Raw genomic sequence first — 23477 nt, 5'->3', positions numbered from 1 at the left:
GTTAAACTTGAAGGAAACCATTAGCACACAATCGATAAAGTTAGTAATTAAGCACCCGCAGCATGTCACACATTAAGTGTATAAATTGGATCGGAAATCACGTATGTGGACGTGGACAAGGAATACGGAATAGCAGATATTGAATGTATAGTGTTGCGCCTCCTAGAACTTTACTTATAATAAAGCAGATTAATCAGATACGAGTATATATGTGCGTGTATATTGACGATGCAAGCCACTGCAATCCCCTTTTTCGTCACCACTTTCTCGCGAAATTGATTCTAGACATTGAAAAATTTGAGATCTTGAATAAAACCGAAACTGAAAGTCAGACGCCCAATTCAAACTTTTTAAAAAGCCCGATGAAAATGTTAATGTACACAATTTTTTCTATTTAAGACAAAATACAAGAAATGGATTGCATTTTACTGTAAATGACATATGTGTGTTTTTCTGGGAAATAAGTTAACAATTTAAAATAGGTTTAAACTAATAGATTAAATTAAACAGTAAAGAAAATATCTTTAAATTTCGCGCGATCGGAATTTCACGGCATAAGATAAGGGCACTCGGATCAACTTTATTATTGCGGATATGCATTTGAAAATGAATATGGCCTAATTTTATAACTTGCATTAATAAATTAACTAAATTAAAAAGTTACGACTTATTGCAAGACCCTTTTATATATTTCTTGGCTTTTCATTGGCATGGTATTTTCCTATGCTGCGCATATGGTCACTCTAAACCATTAGTAATCTCTTCGATTGGAAAAACAAATGTTTAGTTCGTAATTAATCAGCATGGCGGAGTACCCATGGCCCTGGCAGTACAACTTCCCACCCTTCTTTACGTGAGTTCCCTTCAGTTGATGCTCCATCACTCGAATAATCCCAGGGTCTCAGACTACAGCCCCACGAGGAAACCAGACAACAGCAGCTGGAAGTCTGGGCAGATCTCTTTCTCAAATACCTCAAGGACAAGAATAGGTTTTCGCTTAGTATCGGGGACCAAAACTCGCCACTATTCCACAACGAATCCCTGAAGCGCCGCCTCTCGCCGGAGTTCGTCCTGACCATCCTGGGCGAACTGGAGCGAACCGGGCATGCGAATCCGCTGGACAAGCGACGCCAGGAGTGGCAGGTGTACTGGTTCACCTTGGAGGATTACGGCAACATGGTGTACGATTGGGTGCAGGTAACGGGTCAGACCAACACAATCTGCACCCTGTACGAGATAGCCTCCAACGAAGAAAATAGCCACCTGGGCTTTTACGGCGTGGACGAGGCGGTCCTGCTTAGTGCCCTCCGGTTGCTGGAGGAGAAGGGCAGGTGTGAGCTAATCGAGATGGACGGCAGCCACGGCGTTAAGTTCTTTTAGGTGTCCATGCTATTTGTTAACCTTGTCTTGCTCCCCGAATGATGTCCTAGTACATGAAAGAGTAAAGTAGCGTAAAGTGTACACCTTGAATCCTTTTTATTACTTGCCATTGCAGTCTCGACATTTCAAACTAATTTCTACGCATGCAAACTTGCCCCACTTGCCGCAAAACAAGTGGTGGCTCTTGGCGATCGCAGAGGAGGAAGCTCCCTTGCTGCAAAGCAAAGCGCAGCTAGGATCTCTGCACAGCCAGTTTAATCGTGGTAGCTGTTCTTAAGGGAAAGGAAGATCCCATAGAATGGCCAGTTCAGCGCGGGTAAGCCAAAGCCCAAGACATAGCTACACTACTAAGCTATCGCAGCATTTGTCCGCTGTTCTCGTCCAATCGTAATAGTAATCAGACAATATGCTCGAGCCAATGCCACTGCATAATTCACCGTCGTGGATGTCTCTCATCATCTGCGCACTGCGTTTGTGCAACACCATATGATAGGACCGACATTTGCGCGGTGTGTAGGAGGTATCGAATCTGGGATCGTGCCACCGATAGACGTGGCGCAGTGGGGCGAGCCATGTGCCAACGGAGACATCCTCGGACCCATAAGGCGACAGCAATTGGGAGTTATTGACAATGTAGTCACACAGATTTCGGGACAAAACGTATCCCCCGCCCAGTGCATACGGCAGGTAGTTTTTGCTAAGGTAATAATTAGACTCCTTCCACTGGCCTTTCGTTTTAATTGTGGATCGGCCGTTAAAGTAGCCCCAATAGAGCTGAGGCAACACAGTGTCCCTATATTCCGACCTCTTGCGCAGCAACTTTCGATCGTAGGAAACAAGCGTATTGACTAGACTGTCCAGCTTAACGTAGGTATCGTCGTCCACTTTGAGCACATATGAGAAGTCGTAGTGGCGCCCCAAGACATCTAGGGACTGCACGAGCTTCGCCGTAAGATTCCTGTATGTGTCGTGGTGCCGATTTAACAGCAAAAGATCATTGTGTTGCTTCTGCTCCTTCTCCAGCTCTGCAAGCGCCGAGCTGCTTAAATCTAGTGTGCCAATGGAAAATACGTGCTTCACGGTTATCCGCCTCTGTGTCTTTGGGGGATCTTCCGTCAGCAGGGTTTTCTGCCAATTCGTGTACTCCCTCAGGCGGCTCGCCTGCTCCGCAACCAGCTCCATCTGCATGTGGCCATTGGCGTTAAATGCCGGAAGATAGATCAACTCCTCGGGAAGATAGGGCTGTGCGAGGGATTGGCCCGCACTCGCCAGCCAGGTGCTCCGCATCGCTTGCCTCTCCTCTGCATTGTGTGGTGCGCTGAGCACCAACACCATAAGGAAGAGGTTTGGGTGCGGCTCCAGGTGGGGAATTCTGCTTCGGTGCGCCGGACATTGGTCCACGGAATTGAGGATCTTTGTGATGAAACTACCGAAAAAGAAGGCAGTTATGGCTGTGAAGAAAGTCACTAAATTATTTAATCGCCTCATTTATTGGTTGTTTTGACTAGAGTGACCGTGAAACAGTTGCGCAAATATACTGAGTTCACTTGTGTATCGCAAATTTCTTCATCAACGAGGATATTCGATATTTTCGATCAAAAGAAGTAAAGTGAAGTAGAATAAAACACTATAGCAGCTACTGTAATCACACTAAGGTTGGATACTACTTCAACCACTTATTTTGAAAATTCAAGTTCTGAATCGCTGCACTAAAGCATTTCAATTTAGTTCATTTTAAAATAAAGTAAGACCGTATATCGAACCCCGCACAGTAACGGAATACTGATGCGAATGATATCGAATTCGGTTGGCAGTCTTGTCTTATATTTTTGTTGACTTTAAAGTGTGTTAAGCCATTTTCGAAATAAAAAAAAAGCGGTAAGCGTAGTAATATACTGGGCTAAGATTAGCGCTAAACGTGATACCTTCAGAGCATGGACGACATGATGCGGGCGATGGACTATCTGAAGGTGACATCGACGATGCATAATGCGGCTCTGGCATCCACAACGTGCGCGGGCAGGACTTTGGGCGAGGATCGGGAACCTATATGGGTGGAGGGCAGTAAGAGCACACCGGAACCCCCATTACCGGAAGAAAGCCCAGCTCCAGAGCACAAGAAAGAAAAGCACGAGATTCCCCAGCCGCTCAGAACCGATTTTGAGCCCAATATATCATGCTTTCCCGACGTACAGGCCATCAACGCCAGCATTGTAAAGCGTGAGCTGGCGGAGGAGGGCAAGAGGTGTGTCCGCCAGCAGCTGAAGGCGCTGAAGGACAAACAGGACGCCCTGCGCCTGTCACAAGAGTCCCAGCAAAAGGGGGAGGAACGCCAACGCGACCAGTTACAACAAAAGGTGCTACGAGAACGCAAGGAAACTCTCCTCATCCAGAAAGCTGAACAGATGACTGCTGCACAACTGGAGGCCCAGCAGCGCGAGCAATTGGCATTGCGCCAACAGACTGACCAGAAGCTGCACAAGCTGGCCCTGGAGGGCGTTTCTCGCTGCCAAAGGAGATTCAACCAGAAGTACGAGGGCATTGCCAGAATTCTGCTTTCTCTGGATAAAGACACGGTCAAGGTGTGCTCCGCACAAAACGCACAGCTCAAGGAGTTGGGGCAAAAATTCGAACAGCTTGTGAGCACCGTTAAGATGGGCAGGTGCGAGATGCAGAGCCAGTTCCTCTGCTCCATTATCAAGGCGGAGGAGTGCTGCAAGAGCCTGGATGCTCTGGAGCTGGACATCATAAAGCAGCTGGCCGAGTTCTCCGAACAAATCCAGCAGCAGCTTAAAATTGAGGCCGCTAAGAAGGTGGAAGAAGAACGGCAGAAGCTGCAGGAGGAGGAGCAACAAAAGCAGGTGGAGCAGGAAAAGCTAAGGCAGGAGAAGGTGGAGTTGGAGGCTAAGAAAACCCAACAAGAGGCCGAGACTGCCAAGGTTCCAGCTCCTCTGGAGCCAAAATCCCAGGATGTGCCACCAGCGTCCACAGTGACATCTACCTGTGTTCACCCAGACCGTCTGAAGTTCTACAATGATATTCTAGCTCTGTATCAGTCCAAAGTGGATGCCGTAAAGCCGCTGCAAACGGACGAATCCCTTAAGCAGTACCGCACCGGTTGCCACAGGGCAATAAACCTGCCGCTCAACGCCATCTCTGCAGTTAGTCCGCAGCATCTAGCTCAGAACTTTGACAAGTTGTACAGCTTTTTTGCCGGCCAGCCAACCAAAGTGGTGAATGCAGCCACTATAACTATTAACGACCATCCGCTGGCCCGAGACTATTGCATGCTACTCATGGCAAAGAAGTTTGTTAGTCAAACGGAGACTGCCATATGCAGCAATCCCCAGGCTGCCTTTCCCTTTGCCTCTGTGATAATAACTTTTTGGAAGCTGTTGCCGGACTTTGGCAAGGTTTTCCTCGCATACATGTACAAAGAGTCGCCCTTTCTGGTGCCCTACGTTATACCCCAGCAGCCGGGACAGACTCCGGAGCAGTATCTGAAGACCATAGGCTATCGGCTGACGGACAAAAACGAGCTGGAGAAACCGGACATTTACCTTAAGCGTCAAACGGGAATCGCTCGGCTCTACGCAGCTGTGATAATCACTCAAGGACGAAAGGCAGCTGGACCGGATCAATGCTTCGAGCTGGATGAGGGATGGCTCTGGCTAACGCACATGGTGAATGTAAAGCCATTGCCCGATATTAGTGCTACCATGATCATGGAGATTCTCCAGACCCTCGGCTTCGAGTTGTGGCGTACCTACGGCAAGCAGTTCGTCAAGCTGCTGGTCTACATTCAGAACATCTACATGCCCCAGCTGGCGGCGTACGATGAAGGCGGTCCAAAGACGCGGCTGGAAATGCTCCTAGCCAAGTTCCTGCGCGAGCGCCAGATTCCACAGGCCGTCGGAGTTTTGCCTCCAGGATTTTGGTAGACATGCGATTTAGTTAGTTTTGTAATATCGAAGTTGAGTGTATCTTTTTATAGATTTAGTGCTTAGGCATGTAGTCGTTCAGAAATGTAAAAGTTTGGTTTTAAACGCACACGTTTCATTTCCAGAAATGCAACAATTGAAAGCCACAACTTTATTGATTGAAGGGTAGCTAAAGGCAGAAATCATTACGAACTCATTTCAAACAAACTCCGCGGAGAACTAGTCATCGTCCTCATCCTCATCTTCCAGATCCAGGTCATCCAGTTCGCCGGCCAGATCAACAAAGAGATCCTTGTTGATGGGGGCAGCATCGTTGGCGGGTGCAGACGACGATGGGCCATCCTCGTCGGCCGCTGCGTCCTCGGCTGCGGCTGTTTTGGCTGCTTCCGTTGCCTGGTCCAGTAGTCGATTGGTGGAGGCAATGGTGCCCGAGCCGTCCACCTCCTTGGCGGCCAGCGACAGGGCAGCCAGATCCAGTTCCTTGAACTCAACGGCATTATCGTCGTCGTCCTCTCGGTTGTAGATGTCGAAGGCAGCGTCGCCCTCCTCCATCGGCCCGTCGTCGACCAGATCCGGATTGAAGCTAAACATCTCGCGACCAGAGATGCCAAACTGTTTGCCCTTGCTGAAGTCGCTCTTCTTGCGCTCTTCCTCGGCAGCCAGCTTGGCCTTCTTCTCGGCAATCTTGCGCTTCTTCCAGGCGAGGAAAGACTCTAGGGTGACGCGCGTCTGGTTGGGACCGAGGGCTGCGCGCTCCTTTTCAATTAAATCGACCAGCGAAATTTCCGTGGGCTTCTCCTCCTTTTTCTTATCGCGCTTTAGCACATAGCCAGCTGGCAAGGCGTGCCGGTAGATGCACTTTCCGCCGTTGGGGCATTCCCAGAACCAGCCGTACTTCGACTTTTCCACGGCTTCCAGGAAGAATTTGCAAATCTAAAAAACGGGTGATGTTAGTTTTGAGTATCAGCGGATTTTTTAGCATCAAACGCACAATGTCCGTGGTGGGACGTTGCTTTTCGCCGGAGCTCTTTTTCTCGACCACCTCCTTCAGCTTGGCATCGTCCCAGTTGGTCATCGGATCATCCTCGTCGCGCATGTCCACATAGATGGACCGCTTCTCGACCTTGTTCTCCTGGGAGAGGTCGTGGGAGAACTTGCACTTGTCGCCTTTGGTGCAGGTGCCCTGTTTGAAGAAGGCGCAGACCACCGACTTGGGATCGGTGCCCTTCTCCACTTTCTGGGTCTGTACAGGCTTGAAGATCAGCGCCATCTCGCGCTGCTCGGCCAGCTTCTTCTCCTTCTCCTCCTTGCGCTTGTCCCCATCCTGGCGGGGATGCTGTCCGCCGGACTGGACCTGCTTCTGCACCTGCTGGATGAACTTCTGCTGCTTGTTGCCCTTCTTGTTCTTCAGTCCGAAGGTCTTGTCCTGCCGATTGAATTACATGTGGTCAGTTCAATGTGGATCATATTGAATTTCTCCCCGCCGGGTTTCCACATCACGGATTTTGGAAGAGGGGGCTCACCCATCGGCTTCCCGGTTACGAAGCCTACCTCAATGACTTTCTCCTTCTTTTTCTGCTCCGTCTTCTTGCTGGGACCTGGTGGCGCCTTTTTGGGGGGCATCTTCGGGCAGGATACGGGAATTTAACAACTCAAATGTAGAAATAAAGTTAAACCGAGGTTTTTTGCACAACCACGCTGGAACAAGAGGCCCTGCCAGTGTGGCCAGAGCGCGAAGGGCAGCATATCTCCGGAAGCTGGTAATCCTATTAATACTGCTTTTAAAGTTATAATGTTGGAAGTTCACCAACTGACGAAGTGGAGTGTTTGCCTGCAACTTTTAATTCATAAATTGAATGTGCATTAATTTTGTTGGGCACATTTTTAACAGTTTGGTTTGAAGCACAGCTCAGACCTAGCGCAATTAATGTTTTACATGGGATCGAAACTTGGCTCAATGTAAAAATGATTCAACTTATTTTTAATTACTTTTTTCCTAATCTACTGCTTACAAGTTGAATGGTCGTATAAGTTACATCTCTTTAAATATATACTACTTATTCATCTTTAGATCGATATTCATCGCTAGATCGGCTGTTTTAGAAGCATAGCGACTACGTCACAGATTTTACACGAGCTCCACCTAGCGGCGTCGACATTACTTACCAAAAATGCTTGTGGCAGTTAAGTTACGATGAAATTATTTCGGATTCGTTATATTACGATTTGAATAATTTTCGATACTGGCGTTACTAGAATCTGGATGTTGAGTCCGTAGTTTTTCGACTACGGATCGACCCGGATAGTGATCCTGAATAAATAAGTATTATTAGTATAAAAGTATAAGTTAGTATTATCCAAGAAATCCAGTATACATAGCATGGCTATTGAAATACCTTAAGCCCTCTTATAACAAAAAACCCATCAACTTGATACGTTTTCTCTCACTGCACCAACTCGCTCACCGACACACATGCACAAGAGAGCGAGAGCGGCGGCGTGCCTCTTCGTGGGTGGCCCCTAATTCGACGTCATCTTCTTGGGTGGTCCATATTAGCCGTCCTGCTCTCCCCTCCTACCGACCTCAAGTGCGAGCGAGTGCGCTGCAAGTGGATGTGGATAGGAGCCCCATTGATCATTTTCTCGTTTGATAGTGCGTGACGTCTCTGGGCAGCCGTCTCGCTCGCGCTAATTTATGCCGCCCGAATGGTGGGGCGCCCATTTTTGATCCTTCTGCTCCCTCGCTCGCGCTCATTTATTCGAGCATAAAATTAGCAATTATTTGTTTTTCTTGCCGCCCGGCGTCTTTGTCTTCTTCATTCCCTGTGCTCCTGGGCAATCGACGTGTGTGGCCTCCAGATCCCATTTGCGATCGGATCGGATTGTGGGGCATTATTGGCCCCTGTCTTTGTGCCGCGATTTCGACATATTCGGTTTTCTAGGAATCCGGCGATCCTAGTGCGCCAAACGTTCGTAAAGCTGGGCTTTATTACTATCGTTCCGAGGAAAGCGAAATAAGGTCTTTATTTCGGGTTGGGCCTGGGAATGCGGATGGGGATAAAGGTTGAATACCGAGCACACACCCACCCATAAGCACGAAATTCAACATTTGAAATAAGAGTCTGTATATTTATGTTTGTTTTAATATTTCTATCGATATGCCAAAGGAATGTTGGACTTTCACGTTCGCACTGCCACTAGCTGACTGTATCTGAAGGGTATCTGATAGTCGAGGAACTCGACTGCGGCGTTATTTTGTGCATATAGTTTATAACTTTTCAATAGTTCCAATTCTAACAAAGCACTGGTATGAGCACCTATAAAATATGCCCAGAGCCTTGAAAGCTCCTTGGATGCTATCTCTGATTTCTGACTTTTCCAGCCGTTCCTGACTGTAATTGGCCCAAACAACCTAGAATTGCCCAGCGGCAGCAATCAAATTATGACGAGCAACGGCAGCAACATCAAATGTTGCAACAATTATTGTGTTGTTGACAGCAAGATAGATAGCAATCATTTGCATCCCCATCACAGGGTTTACCAGCAGCCATTGTTTGCGGCTGTTGGGCGTGTAATTTACAGCGCCAAGATCAAAAAACAAGATGCATGTTGCAAGTCGCGGATTGCAGGCGTAGCAAAGGGGAGCAGCAGCGCCAGAACAGCAGCAACATGTTACTTTTGACAATATAACGCAACGGCGTGGCGACAACCAACTGGGAGCATCTCGGATCGGCTGTACATATACAAATGTACATATATAAATGTGTGCATGTGGGCTGGGGATTCGTATCCCCCAGACATCGGAGGCATTCGGATTTCTCGGTGGTCCCGGCATCTCCATCCCAGGCTTAGTTTCTGCTGTCAATCTTTGGCAAAAGGCAAATGCGGCTACTGTTTGCCGCAGACACGGACACAGATACAGTCCGATCGGATAATTGCATATAGCGCCAGTGGAAGTTCCGGTCGGTTGGCTTTTTTGCCCGTTGCACGCGCTTTCTTTTTGTGCGGCGCCGCCGACAGACGGGGCTGCACTGGGAGAATTAATCCCGTATTGTTAGTTTTATTATCTTAATTAGTATCTGGTTATCCTATATTTTGTGCCTTTCAAATTTTCCTCCATTTCACACTTTTCCAAAATATGTTTTAGCGAATTTACTAGTTTATATATAATTTGAGCAGATTGAAGTTCTTATTGAGGATCCCATTTAAAAATAGTTTGCTTGTAAAAATTTGAGCATTGACATGCGATCTATAACTGATTTTTATCTAATCAAAATCCCCTATGGAAAAGTCTGGCTGCAAGACACATTTTCGTAATTAATTATAAAAAATAATATAGATAGCTCACAGGTTCATTACTATGCAAATTTTCTCTGCGTGTGCCTGTGTATGTGTGATTGGTGAATGGCATGTTGCCACCCAAGTTGCCAGTTGGCTGGCCAAGACTTAATAGCCGCTTTCATTGGCCAAAAGCCTGATAAAAGACCGCACACGAAGCTCTTCTTCGGAGCCAAGTCCGTCGTGGTTTTATTGGTTTGATGGTTGCTGGCTCGGTGGTTTGGTGGCTTGGTGGTTTGGCGGTTGGCCTGTCGTCGTCTCATCGGCAGCATTGCGTTTACCTTGATGTTTATCGGCAATATTTAGCTGCAACATGTTTTGCCGAGGCATCAAACGGTAGCTCCTCTTAATTACAACAACCAAAACAACAGCCAGCTGCCCATTAAGATAAATCGGAAACGGAAATCGCTAATGAAAAATTTCCATATTTATGGTAACGACAAAGAGCCGCGTCGCTGCAAAACCAGCAAAACCAAAAGCAAAAGCAAAAGCAAAAGGCAGAGGCAACCACTAAACAACTAAATTTCGTTGTCGACTGATTGGGGATGTGGATGCGGCCACCAACGATGAATAAACCACTTGGGGGGCCCAGCCTCGCGTGATTTGTTCTCTTTTTATTTTTTGTATCTTATTGTATTTTTCTGGCCCCTCGTTTTGCTTTGGGCCCCGTCTCGTGTCGTTATTGCTACGGGCTGCAATTAATTCCAACCAAATTTAATTAGAATTAAAATGTTTATTTCATTGACCGGCCGCGATAGGCAGCGCAAAATGTCAATCAATTAAATGGGTCCGGAGAATAATAGCCGATTCGTATGCTGGCGCGGAAGATTAATCATAAATCAGTCTTCTGCGACTGTTATTGGAATTGATGATTGCGGGGAATAATTTGATACTACATTGTCATAAAAATTTGTTTTTATAATGATATTAATTATTTATTAATATTAATATATAGTAGCCTGTTTATGCTGGAATGTATACCTTTATAAAAGCCAATTCGAGTGAAGTCTTAGGTTGTACTTCACATGTTCCTTCAAGCCGCTGCAGAGAACCATATGCCCCACTTTCGCATCCAGCACACCAAATACATTCATAATATATAATTGGATCTGACAGCCGGGCAATTCAATTGCTCTTCGTGCTCAGAATTAAGTGTCCGCCCGCCTCGAAAGTAGAAACTAAAACGAATTTATGCGGCCCATAGAAAATTAGCCGTATTTTCCCAGTATTTCCCTGGGTTGCTTTGTGTGTTTTCGGGTGGGGGCCACCAACGTTGGGGCCGCCATCAGCGATGCCATAATAAATGATTGATCGAACGCGACCGTGCGGGTATGGCGTATGGCCATAGCTATCCGTATGTGGCATCCATATGCCATATGGAATATGGAATATGGAATACGGGGATCGGCTGGCGGTGCGTTTGATTGATGCGCTTTCCGTGGCTCCGAGTGCCCCAGACGCTTCAGATACGCACTTGGCGGCTGTGCTGTTGCCTTTGGCATCTTCATGCTTCAACACAACTGTCAAAAGATTTGCCCAACAACAGCATTAACGGCCGAAGAGCCAAAGAGACCGAGGAGGACGTCAATGGGCTGTTTGCAACATGCTGTGATTTTTATCGCCGTCACACACGATGCGTGTGGTCCAGTCGCAGATCCCGATCCCAATCCCAGATCCCATCTCCCAGATCGCAGATCCCATGTCCAGTTCCAGTTCGGTCCTCTTTCGTGTGTCAGGCCTGTCACACATATTGCCCGTGCCCAATGGCCATAATTAATTGCTCTCTTAGGAAAAGCACTTGGCTGGGATGCAAATTTCAAATATAATGGAACAGCGGTATCTGGTCTCTGCGATATGCTCGTACATTCCTGATCCTTGAAATTGTACACCATAGATAAGACGGTGTGCCAATTACCCAGCAGATCGATCATCCCGTTGTGCAGCGGACCTTTAAGTAAGTGGGCTAATTCCAAGGTATGTGCTTATTATCTTTTGTTATAAGACATACTGGCTAAAATTCCATAAAAGCAGTCTGTTTTGCATTCGTAATTACTTTAAAGCGCAGGAATTGCTCTAGGACCACCCAACTCATCCCTGACTTATCTAGACTAACCAAAATATTTTGTTTTCGGTCTACGGATGTCTCTGAATAGCTGCCCCGTTAATTGCCAATGTCAACAGCGATAAAGTGCTTAAGAACGAACGACCAAGACCGCTTTGGAGGGGCAAGAACAAGGTCACAGCAGTTAGTCGGGTCCATAAAACCAGATCCCATGCCACTTCCAGGGAAATCATTGCACTTGGAAGTCGTGCTAAGGTCAAACACACAGCCAACACGTGCTATTTATAGGGAAAACGGTCCGAGAACGGAGAACGGGGAACTGCCTGCTGGATGGATGATATATGAGCCGCTGCTCGCATTGCTGGCCAGTTTGCACGGCTTGTTGCCATTTGCATGTCAACAATTTTCCGAATTGTTGGCCGTAACAGACTTGTGGGCAAACAGACACCACGTGGGGCAGCCGATCGGCGGGGATGGGGAAAGGATCTCTGGCCAAATGGAGTGGGGAAACTGCATCACGCTTAGTACAGGGAGATATTGGGCTTATGCTTAAAGGCTATTATCTTACGAATGAATATAAAATGGTATTATGGTATTCATTCAGCATACATTCAGTAGCATAAGGATTATGCCGCACCAAAGATCTCTGGCATTGGCATGGGCCAATGGGACTGCAATCCAAGGTATCGATTCCGCCGAAGTTCTTTTCACTTACCGCAAATCGCACATCGGTTGATTGCCCAATCAAATTGCACAGTCGACCGCTGGCCAAAATGCAAAAAGTAGGCGAGAAATCAACAAGAGATGAGAAAACAAACTTGGCGCTCGAACTCGGATTCGGCCGACTTCATAATTTCAGAAGAAGTTAACGCAGCTCGACGAGCGCCGCACGGTGGCAGTTTTGGTCCACAGATTATGGCCAGAGGTGGGCGGGGATGAGGTGGAGCCCCAGGGCCGGAGGCCGCACACACGGAAAGCGGCTGAAGATCAAAGCAAGCGCCAAAATGAAAATTATTACAAAGTGATGTAGCATGACTAAATACAATTTTATGTAGTCGGGGGCTCTCGTCTCCCTTCGAGGTCCGTTCCATCAGGAATGTGGCTATGTGCTCGGACTGGCCGCCGTTGGAGGTGGATGTGGTCGTGGTCGTGGTCGCAGCTGCCGCTTCTGATGATGATTACGATGATGGTGATGGGTTGGGACGGGTTGGCGACGGAGATGGTGGTGTTGCACAGGAGCCATAAAACGGAATTATACGCATTTACACAACCGCAAAGCAGTTGAACAAACAATATATCTCTCTTTCTCCTCGGATCCCCGGATAATGTCTAAATTTGGTCCGAACCGTATGCCCGTAAAAGCCATTCGGACCTGGCTAAGTGCCTTCTTCGCTTCCATTATGACTTGAGTGTCATACGTGAGTCATCCGCCGCGGCGTTGATAATTGCCAAGACAGACTAATGGCCTGGTCATGGGGCATGGGGTATTGGTTAGTCGGGCCGAAAGGTGCTGCATAAATCCACTCGGATGACATCCCATGCGGGTGGCCGTGACTGAGGCGATAACTGCGTTTCCTACTCACCTCGGATTGGATTAGGTGTGCAGGATTACTTCGAGCGTCGTGAGAACTTCCGCCATCCATACAGCACTGCTTGTACCCCTTACTTGGAGTGTGAGAGGGTACAATAGGCTCGTTGAACAGTACGTAACAGCTAAATGGATTTGTTGACTTTACTTTTTACTTGCCATTTCTTTCTTTTTCGCTTATGATTGATGGGTGATGGATCACAATAGTAGTAGTTAGGCTTAATCCGGGCTTAAAGGAAACAAAAGAGCATGCAGTTCCATATTTGGCTGCGCTCCAAAAGACTAAATTGTGTTGCAACAAATATTCAAAACTTCATTTCTCGGAAGGGGTTTCACCGAGGAGGTTCCAACGAAAGCGAAGCCGACATCTCCAAATGGCCGAAAAGAAGCTGAGCATCTTTATGTCTTCCCTGAACGATATGTCAGCCCGATCGCATCAGGCCAGCGTGATCCTGTAAAATGTAATGCGAATGCGAATCCCCCAAAGCCGCTTAGGTCTCCCCGAATCGAACCGTAGCCAAAGTTCATGTAACGTCAACGACTCAATACGGAGCTACTGATTTACACACAGGCACATGTGTGCATACCGGACGACGAGGATCGCATCCAGCTCCAGGTCCAGAACCCCAGAACCACAGAACCCCAGAGCTGCGGAGTTGGACTCTGGCAGATGATTGCACGTATAGTGGAACAAATTCATGGCATACGCGGCAATCGCAGGCAGCACCTTGGCAATCAGAAACGCAAACATGGAAAGCCAAGGATTTCGGCCAGGCTGACTGGTTTAATGAGCTGCTTCTTTTTGAATGTGAGTATACCAGAACTGGGAATATTATTGCATTTAATTGTGGGCATTTTCTTCAACAAACTAAACAATTCGATGCCAAACTGTTGTAAACTTAAAAATCTTAATAGTTAATCTTAAGAATATATTCATAGGGAAAGCAAAATGCAAAATATCTTTCTTTGCTCTTTGAAACAATCTAACTCATAGGAGATTCCTCTGTTAAGTGCGAACAAACAGTGTCAGGTGGCACAGTATTTGATATTTTAGGTAATTAGGGTTTTCCCTTAACTTCTTGTTATGGAGGTGGTCTACTACCCGAAACCAAAGCCATCCGTGCTCCTCCAGTCGCCTATGCCAGCTGTGGGGCATCTTCATCTTGGGGCCTGACAGAAAGCGACTCAAAAAGGGAATTAAGTTGAAATGTTGATGGGTGTGGGGCAAATCCCTCTGGGCTGTGCGGCTGCCACTGTTCTACGCTTAATGCGATGCGCAGCATCCAGCAGCAGACCCGTTTGCCCCAGCTCCCTGGCCAATCTGCGTCCGTCCACTCTCCAGCCCGATCCTCGGGACTCCCGGTTCTCCACTCTCCTGCGATGAAATCAATAAATGTAAGGCGACCGCAGAGTGCTGAGTCTTTTCCTGTGTTTTCGTTCGGGTTATTCAATGCTGGCAGCACATGTTGTGGGCATGTCTGTGTATACTCGTACCTCGGGTGTATCTGGACGATCTACACCGATCCGGATGTCTGTATGTCTGTCAATTTCGGACCCCGATCTGGGACTCTCTTCTAGCCCAGGCCCCGTACCAACGTAATTTGTAGGTAGGTTAATTCGTGGTGGTCCCTCAAAAAGTTGCCCTCATCTCGGCGGACGTCTCCTTCTCCCCGCCAACTATGCTTAATGGCCCAAAAGAAGCGAAAGATTTGCCTTGTGCTCGTTAAATTGGGCGCATAGTCATTTTTGCTGGGGCCATGCCATATGAATCAGCTATAATCTGCAATTGCTTCCCTAAGCAAATATTTGCCTGCGAAATCTACTGAACAAACTGTTTGTTTTTCCAGCAGAAATTCGGAAGCGATTCAGGATCTTCAAAGCGAGAAGCTGTTTTCTTTCATGGTTTTGATTATCAATGTATGTCTTTAAACATTACTCTCACTAATCCGTTATGAACTAAGCTTAGCTCATTTTAAACTAGCTACGATCTAATATAACTTAGATAGAAACAGAGAAACAGAAACGATTAAAAGGTTTATTCCAGCATGAGAAGAACTCAAGCACCTGTTAAAACCAAAATGAAAGAACGATTTCCCTGAGTTTCCGGCAAAATCTTCCATCAAACTGCGCACGATTATCTTCCATCAGGGAGGATGGCTTGATTAACCGAAATTACCATTGAAATGCCCGACAAAACAAATTAATTCGTAGAAAAAGGTGTGAGAAAATTAACTTGTCTTCCGTCGCCGGCAGCAAAAAAGCAAAATAATCAATTAGTTTCGCAGAATCGGCCCAGCCAAAAGAAGAACACAAATCGCTTTTACGGAATTACGGAAACTGTTGTAAGATGAGGGTTTCGCTTCCCACCGACGACGACGACAGAGGGACAGCAGATCAGCTGGATGGAATGGGATGAGATATCCCATCGACAACCAGAACCAGAACCAAAAACCAGAGCGACAACAGGTAACAGAAGCCGTATACGCCAGATTAACGCCCGAGGCGAGATGGCTTCGACTCCAACTTGGCTTTGACTTCGACTTTGACTTTGACTTTGATCTGCAGCGACTTTTGCACTTGCGCAAAAAAGGCATAAAAGCCAATCCGGCGAGAAGAATTCCCAGCAAATCAGATTATATACAGTGGAGGCCCGAAATTGTTTTAATTATGACATTGCCCCGGGTGTAGGAAGTGTGAGCCGAGACAACAATAATAATAATAACAATAATAACAGCGGACAGGCCGTTCCCAGTGGCCTTTGATGTCTCATTCCTTTGGTCCAGTGCCGACAAGCCGTAACACCTGAAAAGGAGATATCTGGACAGTCGCATCGGAGATCTACGGACTCGCCCTGATCTCTTTCTCCTCCCGGCTCTCGCAGCGGGAATTCAATTTGGTTTACAACAATAAAACGTCTTATTTAGGTTCGGTTATTAATGATGAGTTATGGGTTCAGACCTCCTTCGGAGACGAGCGGTCCCATCATCATCACCATCACCATCACCATCATCATCATGGCAACCGATGTTCTCGGAAGGCAGAACGAATTGTGTTGTGCTCAGTGATCTCGTAAATCTGCACTTTTCTTGTACAACCTATTCGAAAGGAGAGAACCGAACTGATTTTTCCCGAAACTGCCATTTCTTTTATCATAATAGATCCTTTGCTCTGCTGGTGGATGGAACATGTTGGCAAGTACTACAAAATCATTTCTGTGTGCACAGCAATTCGATTATTTTTTATACCATAAAAACAAATCAATATGGTATCTATAAGGACACTCTCTGTATTAAGCACCCCATTTATATAACTTTCCTCACAGAATTACAATAACAATGACTTATACATGTGTACTACATGCAAGGTAACTACTATTGGCTCAAATGTTTGCCCTTCCTAATGCATTCCATAAAAAGTGAAAGATTCCCGGGTAAACGCTAAGAGCAGTTTGTCACTTCTGCTGAAACATCTGTTCGCTGGAACTCCCTCCTCCACGTCCCCGCCCCTCTCCCTTTGGTAGAACCTACTCCCACGCAATGCTTGGGAGTCCGTGTTTAGTTAACCTTTCCGGATGACAAACGCAGATCATTACGCCGAGTGCGACAACAAACAAATAGGTTCTCAAGACGAACTCCCCGGTGGGTTCCCAAACAAAGGCGTCTCGAGTCTCGAGTCTTCGGGTCCGTTGTCTCCGTGCGTTTTCGAAATCTTCTGAATAGAGGAAGCGCAGTGCCGGCCACAATACATTAGAAAAACTGGAAAAACTGTCAAAGCTGAATGGGAACTTAAGAGGTTTAACGCGCGCTGTCCGTTTCTTCTGTTCTTTCAGCATTTCCAGTTTCTACCTACCGCAGCAGTGAAATTCTATATACACACACCCCGAACCCCACAAAGTTCGGCCCGCATTTGGGAGTCGATCAAGTTATTAGCTGGAATTTTCGATTCCTCCTCAGTGGCCACTCTCTACTTTGTTTGATAAATGGGCGCACGCCTAGAGCGGCCTAATCGGAAACTTCCGGCACATTGGAGCTCATAAATAGGCACCATGTTTGTTGCCAAGTTTCCAGGCAAAATAGGTTAAGGGTATGTGATAGTTTGATCGACTTTATTGGAAAAGAAAATGACATTGGATCATAAATAAATAAGCGAGAAGAGTTAAAATACCGTAAAATTTCCAAATTTATTTTACTTAAAGAATTTACTTAAATATTACAATTGCCTCTTGTTCTTTCCCATTGGAGCTGAAGTCGAGCATTGGATGCATATTCGCATTATCAACTCAAACAATAAAAACACAATGTGTTATGTGAATTTTATCCCTACTTCCATTCTAAAATGGGCCATATAGAGTATATTTTCCTGGCTGCATTGCTGGCTAAAACAAGTGGACGAGGCCAGTAATGACGGCCCACGATTGACCCCGACTGCGCCGAAAAACAGGGACACGGTTGGGCTTATCAAGACCCGATATGGGGCGACGTGTGCGGGCCGCCCCCGCCCCCGCCACGCCCCTCCCCTGGATCAATTAAAACGCAGGCTGAGGGCAGCGGGCGGCTGGCTAACAACTCAATACAATGTAAACAAATGATATACGGTCGCAGGGACCATTTCCATTTCCATGCCCATTTCCATGCCCATTCCCATTTCCAGTTTGAGCTCGATTCCCATTTTCCGGAGCGGAGCGATTGAAACGTCTCTGCCTTTCCACCAAAGCGACAGCCGCACAGCTGGACTCGGCTGGAGTCGCTGCAAATCAATTGGAAAGAGATTTTCATTTGATCCGAGCTCGAGTTTGAGTCGTAAAAAGCGGGCCCGTGGTCAGGCTCACATTTGACTGGTGGCCTGGTGGTCCCGGCCGATGTGCAGCGATCGTATCTGGCCAGATATGTCGGCCCAAACAAGTTGAGTTGTCAACGCAGCTCCGCAGGCCACGTGAAGTGTCGTTGAGTTATGATGGTACCGGGCTTAGCTCTGAATCCGAATCCGAATCTGAATCCGAATCCGAGGCTAGCTGACTTTACGACTCTGCCGGCCATTTGCCTAATTGATCGCATTAGGCTGTGGGAAAAGTAGTTTGGGTACTTGGCATTGGCAACTGCACGTGGGTGATCCTCGGCCAGGAGCACTGGCCAGGTGTCTTTGGATGGATTTTCGAAAGTTGGCTTGTCTGCACTGGACCACAACGTACCTTCTGCTCGCTGGCAAATAAAAGAATGCCATAAACAAATGACTGTCTAAGCTTATTCATTCCTAAGATTTATTATCGTGCTCTGCAGCCCACTCACACTTGGAACCACACAATCTCCAGGCAGTGCCTCTCGTATTCCCCGCAGGTTCAACATTCAATTAGTTGGGTTCACACACACCGTACCTACTCTTATTACTCCACTCCACTCCACTCCACTTCACTTCACGGCAGTGTAAATAAAGACGGGTCGTGGGATGTGGGATGGGATGGGCTGGGCTGGGGCACGAAGTGGGGTTAAATGGCCAGGGGCTTTGGGGAGTAACGAGGCATACCTTCGGGCCGTAAATAAGCAACTCAATGAGCAGCGAACGCCAGCGCACGTGCCTCATAAACCACCGGTCGAGTCACCAGTGCCACACACTGCAAAAAAAGGGCGTCCCTAACTCGAGCTAAGGTTGATATTGAAAAATATGCAAAACTGAAAGCTTACGTTTTAAGCCAAGGGACTTGAAAATGATATATCTTTAGGGGAAGTCCACAAAGTTTGGAATCTGTTCTTGCACAAAGTGTATACAAATGTTTTCCAGTGTACTTAAGTCGAGCCGGAGCCGAGGGGAGTCAAGTCGAATCGAATCGAGCTGGAGACCACCCAGGTAACGATTTGTGCAGTCATTCCACGAATTCCCAGCTGAGGGGGCGTCGCGTCGGTTCCTCGTGGCTCTTGGGGCTTCCAGCGCGCCGCAGACGGCGGGTGCTGGGGGCATTTCGCATTTCACCAGGCTAAGTATGATAAGGATGGCAAACGGCGAACGGTACCCGCCCGGGTCCATTGTCAAAGTCCAAATTATGCATGCGCGTTCCGAGATGGGTATGTGTTCATGTATAGCCGCACAGCTGCGGGCAAGAAAATAGAACAGCAGGAAAGAAACAGTTCTATGAGCACTAGTTAGTTTCCTACAACATTTCAGAGCTCAAGACGTGGAAGGTATATTCCGCTATATATTGCTATAGTTCAATTTTCTCTTGACCAGCACTGTGTTTATGTAAATTCCGCCGGCGGTTGTGGTGGTGCAGGGCAACAAGGTTGGCCCAAAGCGCCCACGCAGTCGCAGTGTCGTCATGGTCGCCGGAATCGCAGTTGGGGCAGCGGGTGAAATTAATTTGACAGCCAACGCAAAACGCATGCGTCGACATTCTTCGCCTCCGCCTCCCAGCCCGTTGCACCCGCCAGCTCCCCGGATTTTTCCACGATCTCCGTGGATTCGACGACGACGACGACAGCAGACCCGGTGACGTTCCGGCTTATCGCCTTACTCCTATATCTATCTTAAGCTTGTTGTTGGCCCGCCTCCGTCCCGCTCATTGTCGTTATCGTCTTGCAGCCACATTAACACATCCGACTTCAAAAAGGGTTATGCGCTGAGCTTAACTGATGTCGGCGGAGCGGGGACTACGAGCGAATTTATGGGTTGGGGACCTGCAGCGGGCATCTCAAAGGGATCGGCGAACATTGCAATGTCGGATGGTTCATCTCAAATTGGGTTCTCAAAATGATCATCTTAATGTAGAGCAGAAAGCAAAGTTATATTGCCAATCAATCATAGTATGGGGTCTTAAAATCCTCTTCAAAATATATATGGAATTAGCAGTAGTTTGTTAGTTAGTTAGTACTGAGTTACTAGTTACTGCTGCCAATTAATTCCCACCTTATAAGCCTCCCAAAATCTGAGGGGCCACCAGCGAGCACCTCTGGTGGAAATGTCACCACGCGTGGGTTCACTCAGTGATAACCCAAAACCCATCGATCTGTACCGCGCAAAAAAAGAGCCAAGTCCAGCGAAAACAAAATCCGAAGCCGAAATAGTCCCAGTTCGAAGTTGAGTAGGATGGAACGTGGGGTTACACGCAGAAAAACGAACATATTCTGCTGAACAAATTTTGGGTGAGTTTCTATTAATAAACCTGATAAACGGTTTTTTAAAAATTAGATAACTAAATTAGGAAACTATATTAGGTAACGAAGTAAAAGCAATACAACCAAAGTGTGGTCGCGATATTAGAAAATGCTATTTTATTTTTTAGAGAGCTTTTTCACCGTGCACTTGCACAATTTAAGTCCTAACCCTAAATAATTAGATGGCCATAGAACACGAGCCAAAATTATCGCAATTCTTTCCTTATTTATTATGACTTATTATGACTTTCCTTTTGAGCCAGAAAAACTCTTAATTGCAGGCGGTGTTTATAACAAATAATGCTGCAATGTGTGCCCATTATTTTTGCCAAGTGCACTGCGAGGAGCAGAGCTGAAAGCCTGGCAGGACCACACAAGAAGCTGGAAAAGCCACACACACCGTCGAGGGGCGGGGGCAGACTGCTCAGTTCCCCAGTTTCTCCGTTGGTGATGTCGGTTGCCGGTTGCCGGTCGCCGGTCGCCGTTGGACGTGGCGGTTGATTACACGTATAAACGAACCCAGCCGATCCGATCCGATCCCAGTTCCAGGCCCAGTCCGATCTGGTCCCCCAGATCGCAGAGCCAACCGCAAAAACCGACGCCAAGATAACGAGTTAACCCAAACCCAGACCGCAGGCACCGGGGGATCGGGATACGGAGCCATCGGGGGAACTGGAAGGGGAAGGAGGAAGGGGAGTCGCCCCAACCACACACGCCATCTCGCTGGGGACTCGGAGTCGCGGCCTACGTATTACCGGTGGCAAATAGTAATTATTACATTAAATGCACCGCAATAATGCGGCAGCGACGTCAACATTTAGCGTGCACTCCGCGACTGCAAATGCAGTTAAGCTGTGAGTGGCTTGTGCAAGAGGTACACAGAAAATAATTGCAAGTACCAAATGTGGTGATCAAACACAAATAAGCGAATATAATAACCTTTAAATTGATATATTTATAGCCTTACTATGCATCAATATATTTAAATCTATATGTACATAGCTAAACTACAAAAGAAATCTGAGGTAGAAACCTTTGGCGTCATTGAATCCCGTGCAAGATCGCCATAAGTCTCTTAATGCAGTCCTTGTGAATGGGTTGTGGCGGTGGAAAAAGGAGAGTCCAGTGAAACAACCAGCCGGATAATGGTAATGGCGCTATAGGCCAATGACAAATGCAATTGCATCGCCACGGAGATCGGCGAGCGGGTCGGGGGGATTGTGTATCAGCTGAGGTCTAGGCAACGCTGCCCTATAAATTAAGACATTATACGATTATAAACAAACAGCCTGTCGTTAAAGTCGCCGAAGGAGGGAGAGAAAGCGGAGAGTGGAGCGAGCAGAACAGGGTTAGAATCCAGCTTAAGCAATGGGCGAGAGCAACCGTTGGAATCATTCACTTTTTAGGGCAATGCCTTGTATAAATTCCTCATAAATATAAATTCTACAAGCCATAGAAAGAAATTAACATTTGTCTACTACCTTAGTCTAGATTAAGTGGTAATTCTTTGGAGTTTTAAGAATAGTCATATTTTTATACTACACTTTTACAATCCCGAATTGGGGCGATGTATAAATATTTGTACATATGGAGGATTAAGGCGCCTCAAAGTACGCCAATCACTTTTCATTACAGAGCCCGACGCGATGTTACTAGGAAACGTGAATGATATTTGAGCGTGGATCAACGCCGATTAAGAGCTGTTTTTGCTTCCAGGCGGCCAAAGAAGTGATCCAAACTTCCACTCCAGCCATAAAAGCAACAACATTTCCGTCTCCCCCTGCTGCTCCGCAGCTCTCTCCCCATCTCTCCGGCTCTCCCACTATCCCCGAAACGGCAAATGAAGCTCTCAAAGCGAACTGTGCTTCGTTGGTGGTCCATTGGCAGCTGCCGCCACACAGACGCTGAATTTGTGTGTGTGAGCGTGCGTGTGAATATCAATCTCTCAATCTGAAATCTCTCCCTCTCATTTCATCTCTCTTGGGGAATTGGAGCTGCATGCGAATCAAGCGACAGCCAAACGAAGTGCAAGTCATTGAGAGGAGAGCAAAAACTCGAGAGCCAACCAAAGATGGCGCAAGCTTGGGAGAGCGAAATAAAGCTAAAATATGCATGTTGGAGAAAAAAATGCCGCCCATGTCGCCAAAATGCGCCACACGCAGAGTGAGCGGGAGGTGGTGGGAGGAAGGAAAACGGCGGTGAGGGAGCGATTAGCTTGAAGAGACAGAGAGAGAGAGAACCACAAATGGATGTGCTGCAACGTTAGTTCAGGTGAGCGAGTTAGAGAGAGAGTTGTTGTTTGTTGATTGTAATAGCTCGCTTGGTGGTGGGTCCACATTCACATTCACATCTCCGTCTCCCACTCCTTCTCCTTCTCCCTGAAAGAGAGAGCTAGAGTGAGGGGGCACGAGGGGAGCACGATGACTATGCAGTTGCATTCAATTTGAATTTCCATGGAGCTGAAGATGCGAGCGCCAATTTTTTCGGTCGTTCTGAAGAGTTTTTATTTGTTTACTTCGTTGTTGTTGCCTCCGATGGAAAGGGAAAATGTGGAATGCGGAGAAATACCAGAAGCAAATGCATTTCCATTCATAAATCCAAGAGTTTTTATGCCCACATGTCATTAGGTTTAAATTCACGGTGCACACTAAGGAACGTTTTGCGTTACCAGTGAATTGTCGCATTTAAAATAGTTTACTCCATAAGTATTTTAATTTTTATGAATTGATAAAGAATATTATTTAATGTAGTTTAGTTCTTTACCTCACAGTAAAATGAAAGGATATAACTGGCACGGTTTTCTTTTTCATTTCCAACAGGAATATTTCGAAAGAAATATTAAAGAATAAAAAATAAATAAATTCGATTACAAAAAGTCGTAATATGAGCCTATTTTAGAGGAAATATTAAAGACCTTCGACTAATAGACGTACAATTTTTTCTGCGTTTTAATTTGCCGCGAAAACATCTCAACTTGTGTGGTCCTCGCAAACTCATAACCCGTCGCATCTTTCAGATTCATGGGG

At 46.7% G+C, this 23477-nt stretch overlaps 4 protein-coding genes across 6 annotated transcripts; 2 read left to right on the top strand and 2 right to left on the bottom strand.

Annotated features, from left to right (window-relative positions):
* Positions 1 to 709: 709 nt before the first annotated feature.
* Positions 710 to 1461, top strand: LOC6540921 (vacuolar protein-sorting-associated protein 25). Of its 3 annotated transcripts, none has more exons than XM_026979044.1 (2): positions 710 to 853; positions 913 to 1461. In XM_026979044.1, exons 1-2 carry the CDS (start codon positions 818 to 820, stop codon positions 1378 to 1380), a joined length of 504 nt encoding a protein of 167 aa, XP_026834845.1. In that variant the 5' UTR covers positions 710 to 817; the 3' UTR covers positions 1381 to 1461. The 3 variants fall into 3 exon arrangements, with proteins under 3 accessions (XP_026834845.1, XP_026834844.1, XP_001970438.1); XM_026979043.1 differs by having other exon boundaries at positions 898 to 1461; XM_001970402.3 differs by having other exon boundaries at positions 712 to 853; positions 906 to 1461.
* LOC6543072 (beta-1,3-galactosyltransferase 6) lies at positions 1453 to 2932 on the bottom strand. Its single transcript, XM_001970401.3, has one exon. The coding sequence runs from the start codon at positions 2866 to 2868 to the stop codon at positions 1720 to 1722; it is 1149 nt and encodes a 382-aa protein (XP_001970437.1). The 5' UTR covers positions 2869 to 2932; the 3' UTR covers positions 1453 to 1719.
* A 206-nt stretch (positions 2933 to 3138) lies between these two features.
* LOC6540956 (nucleoporin GLE1) lies at positions 3139 to 5382 on the top strand. The gene is made up of 2 exons (XM_026979042.1): positions 3139 to 3258; positions 3312 to 5382. Exon 2 carries the CDS (start codon positions 3315 to 3317, stop codon positions 5319 to 5321), a length of 2007 nt encoding a protein of 668 aa, XP_026834843.1. The 5' UTR covers positions 3139 to 3258; positions 3312 to 3314; the 3' UTR covers positions 5322 to 5382.
* Positions 5383 to 5434: 52 nt separating this feature from the next.
* Positions 5435 to 7204, bottom strand: LOC6542028 (zinc finger CCCH domain-containing protein 15 homolog). The gene is made up of 3 exons (XM_001970399.3): positions 6873 to 7204; positions 6313 to 6747; positions 5435 to 6254 (listed from the first exon to the last, which is right to left on the bottom strand). The coding sequence occupies exons 1-3, from the start codon at positions 6942 to 6944 to the stop codon at positions 5541 to 5543; spliced, it is 1221 nt and encodes a 406-aa protein (XP_001970435.1). The 5' UTR covers positions 6945 to 7204; the 3' UTR covers positions 5435 to 5540.
* Between the last annotated feature and the right edge of the window lie 16273 nt (positions 7205 to 23477).

Source organism: Drosophila erecta, unplaced genomic scaffold (assembly GCF_003286155.1).
Source record: "Drosophila erecta strain 14021-0224.00,06,07 unplaced genomic scaffold, DereRS2 tig00000055-arrow-pilon, whole genome shotgun sequence".
NCBI classification, from domain to species: Eukaryota; Metazoa; Arthropoda; class Insecta; order Diptera; family Drosophilidae; genus Drosophila; species Drosophila erecta.
Note: the sequence above shows the minus strand (reverse complement) of the source record. Positions and strands in the feature narration are given on the sequence as shown.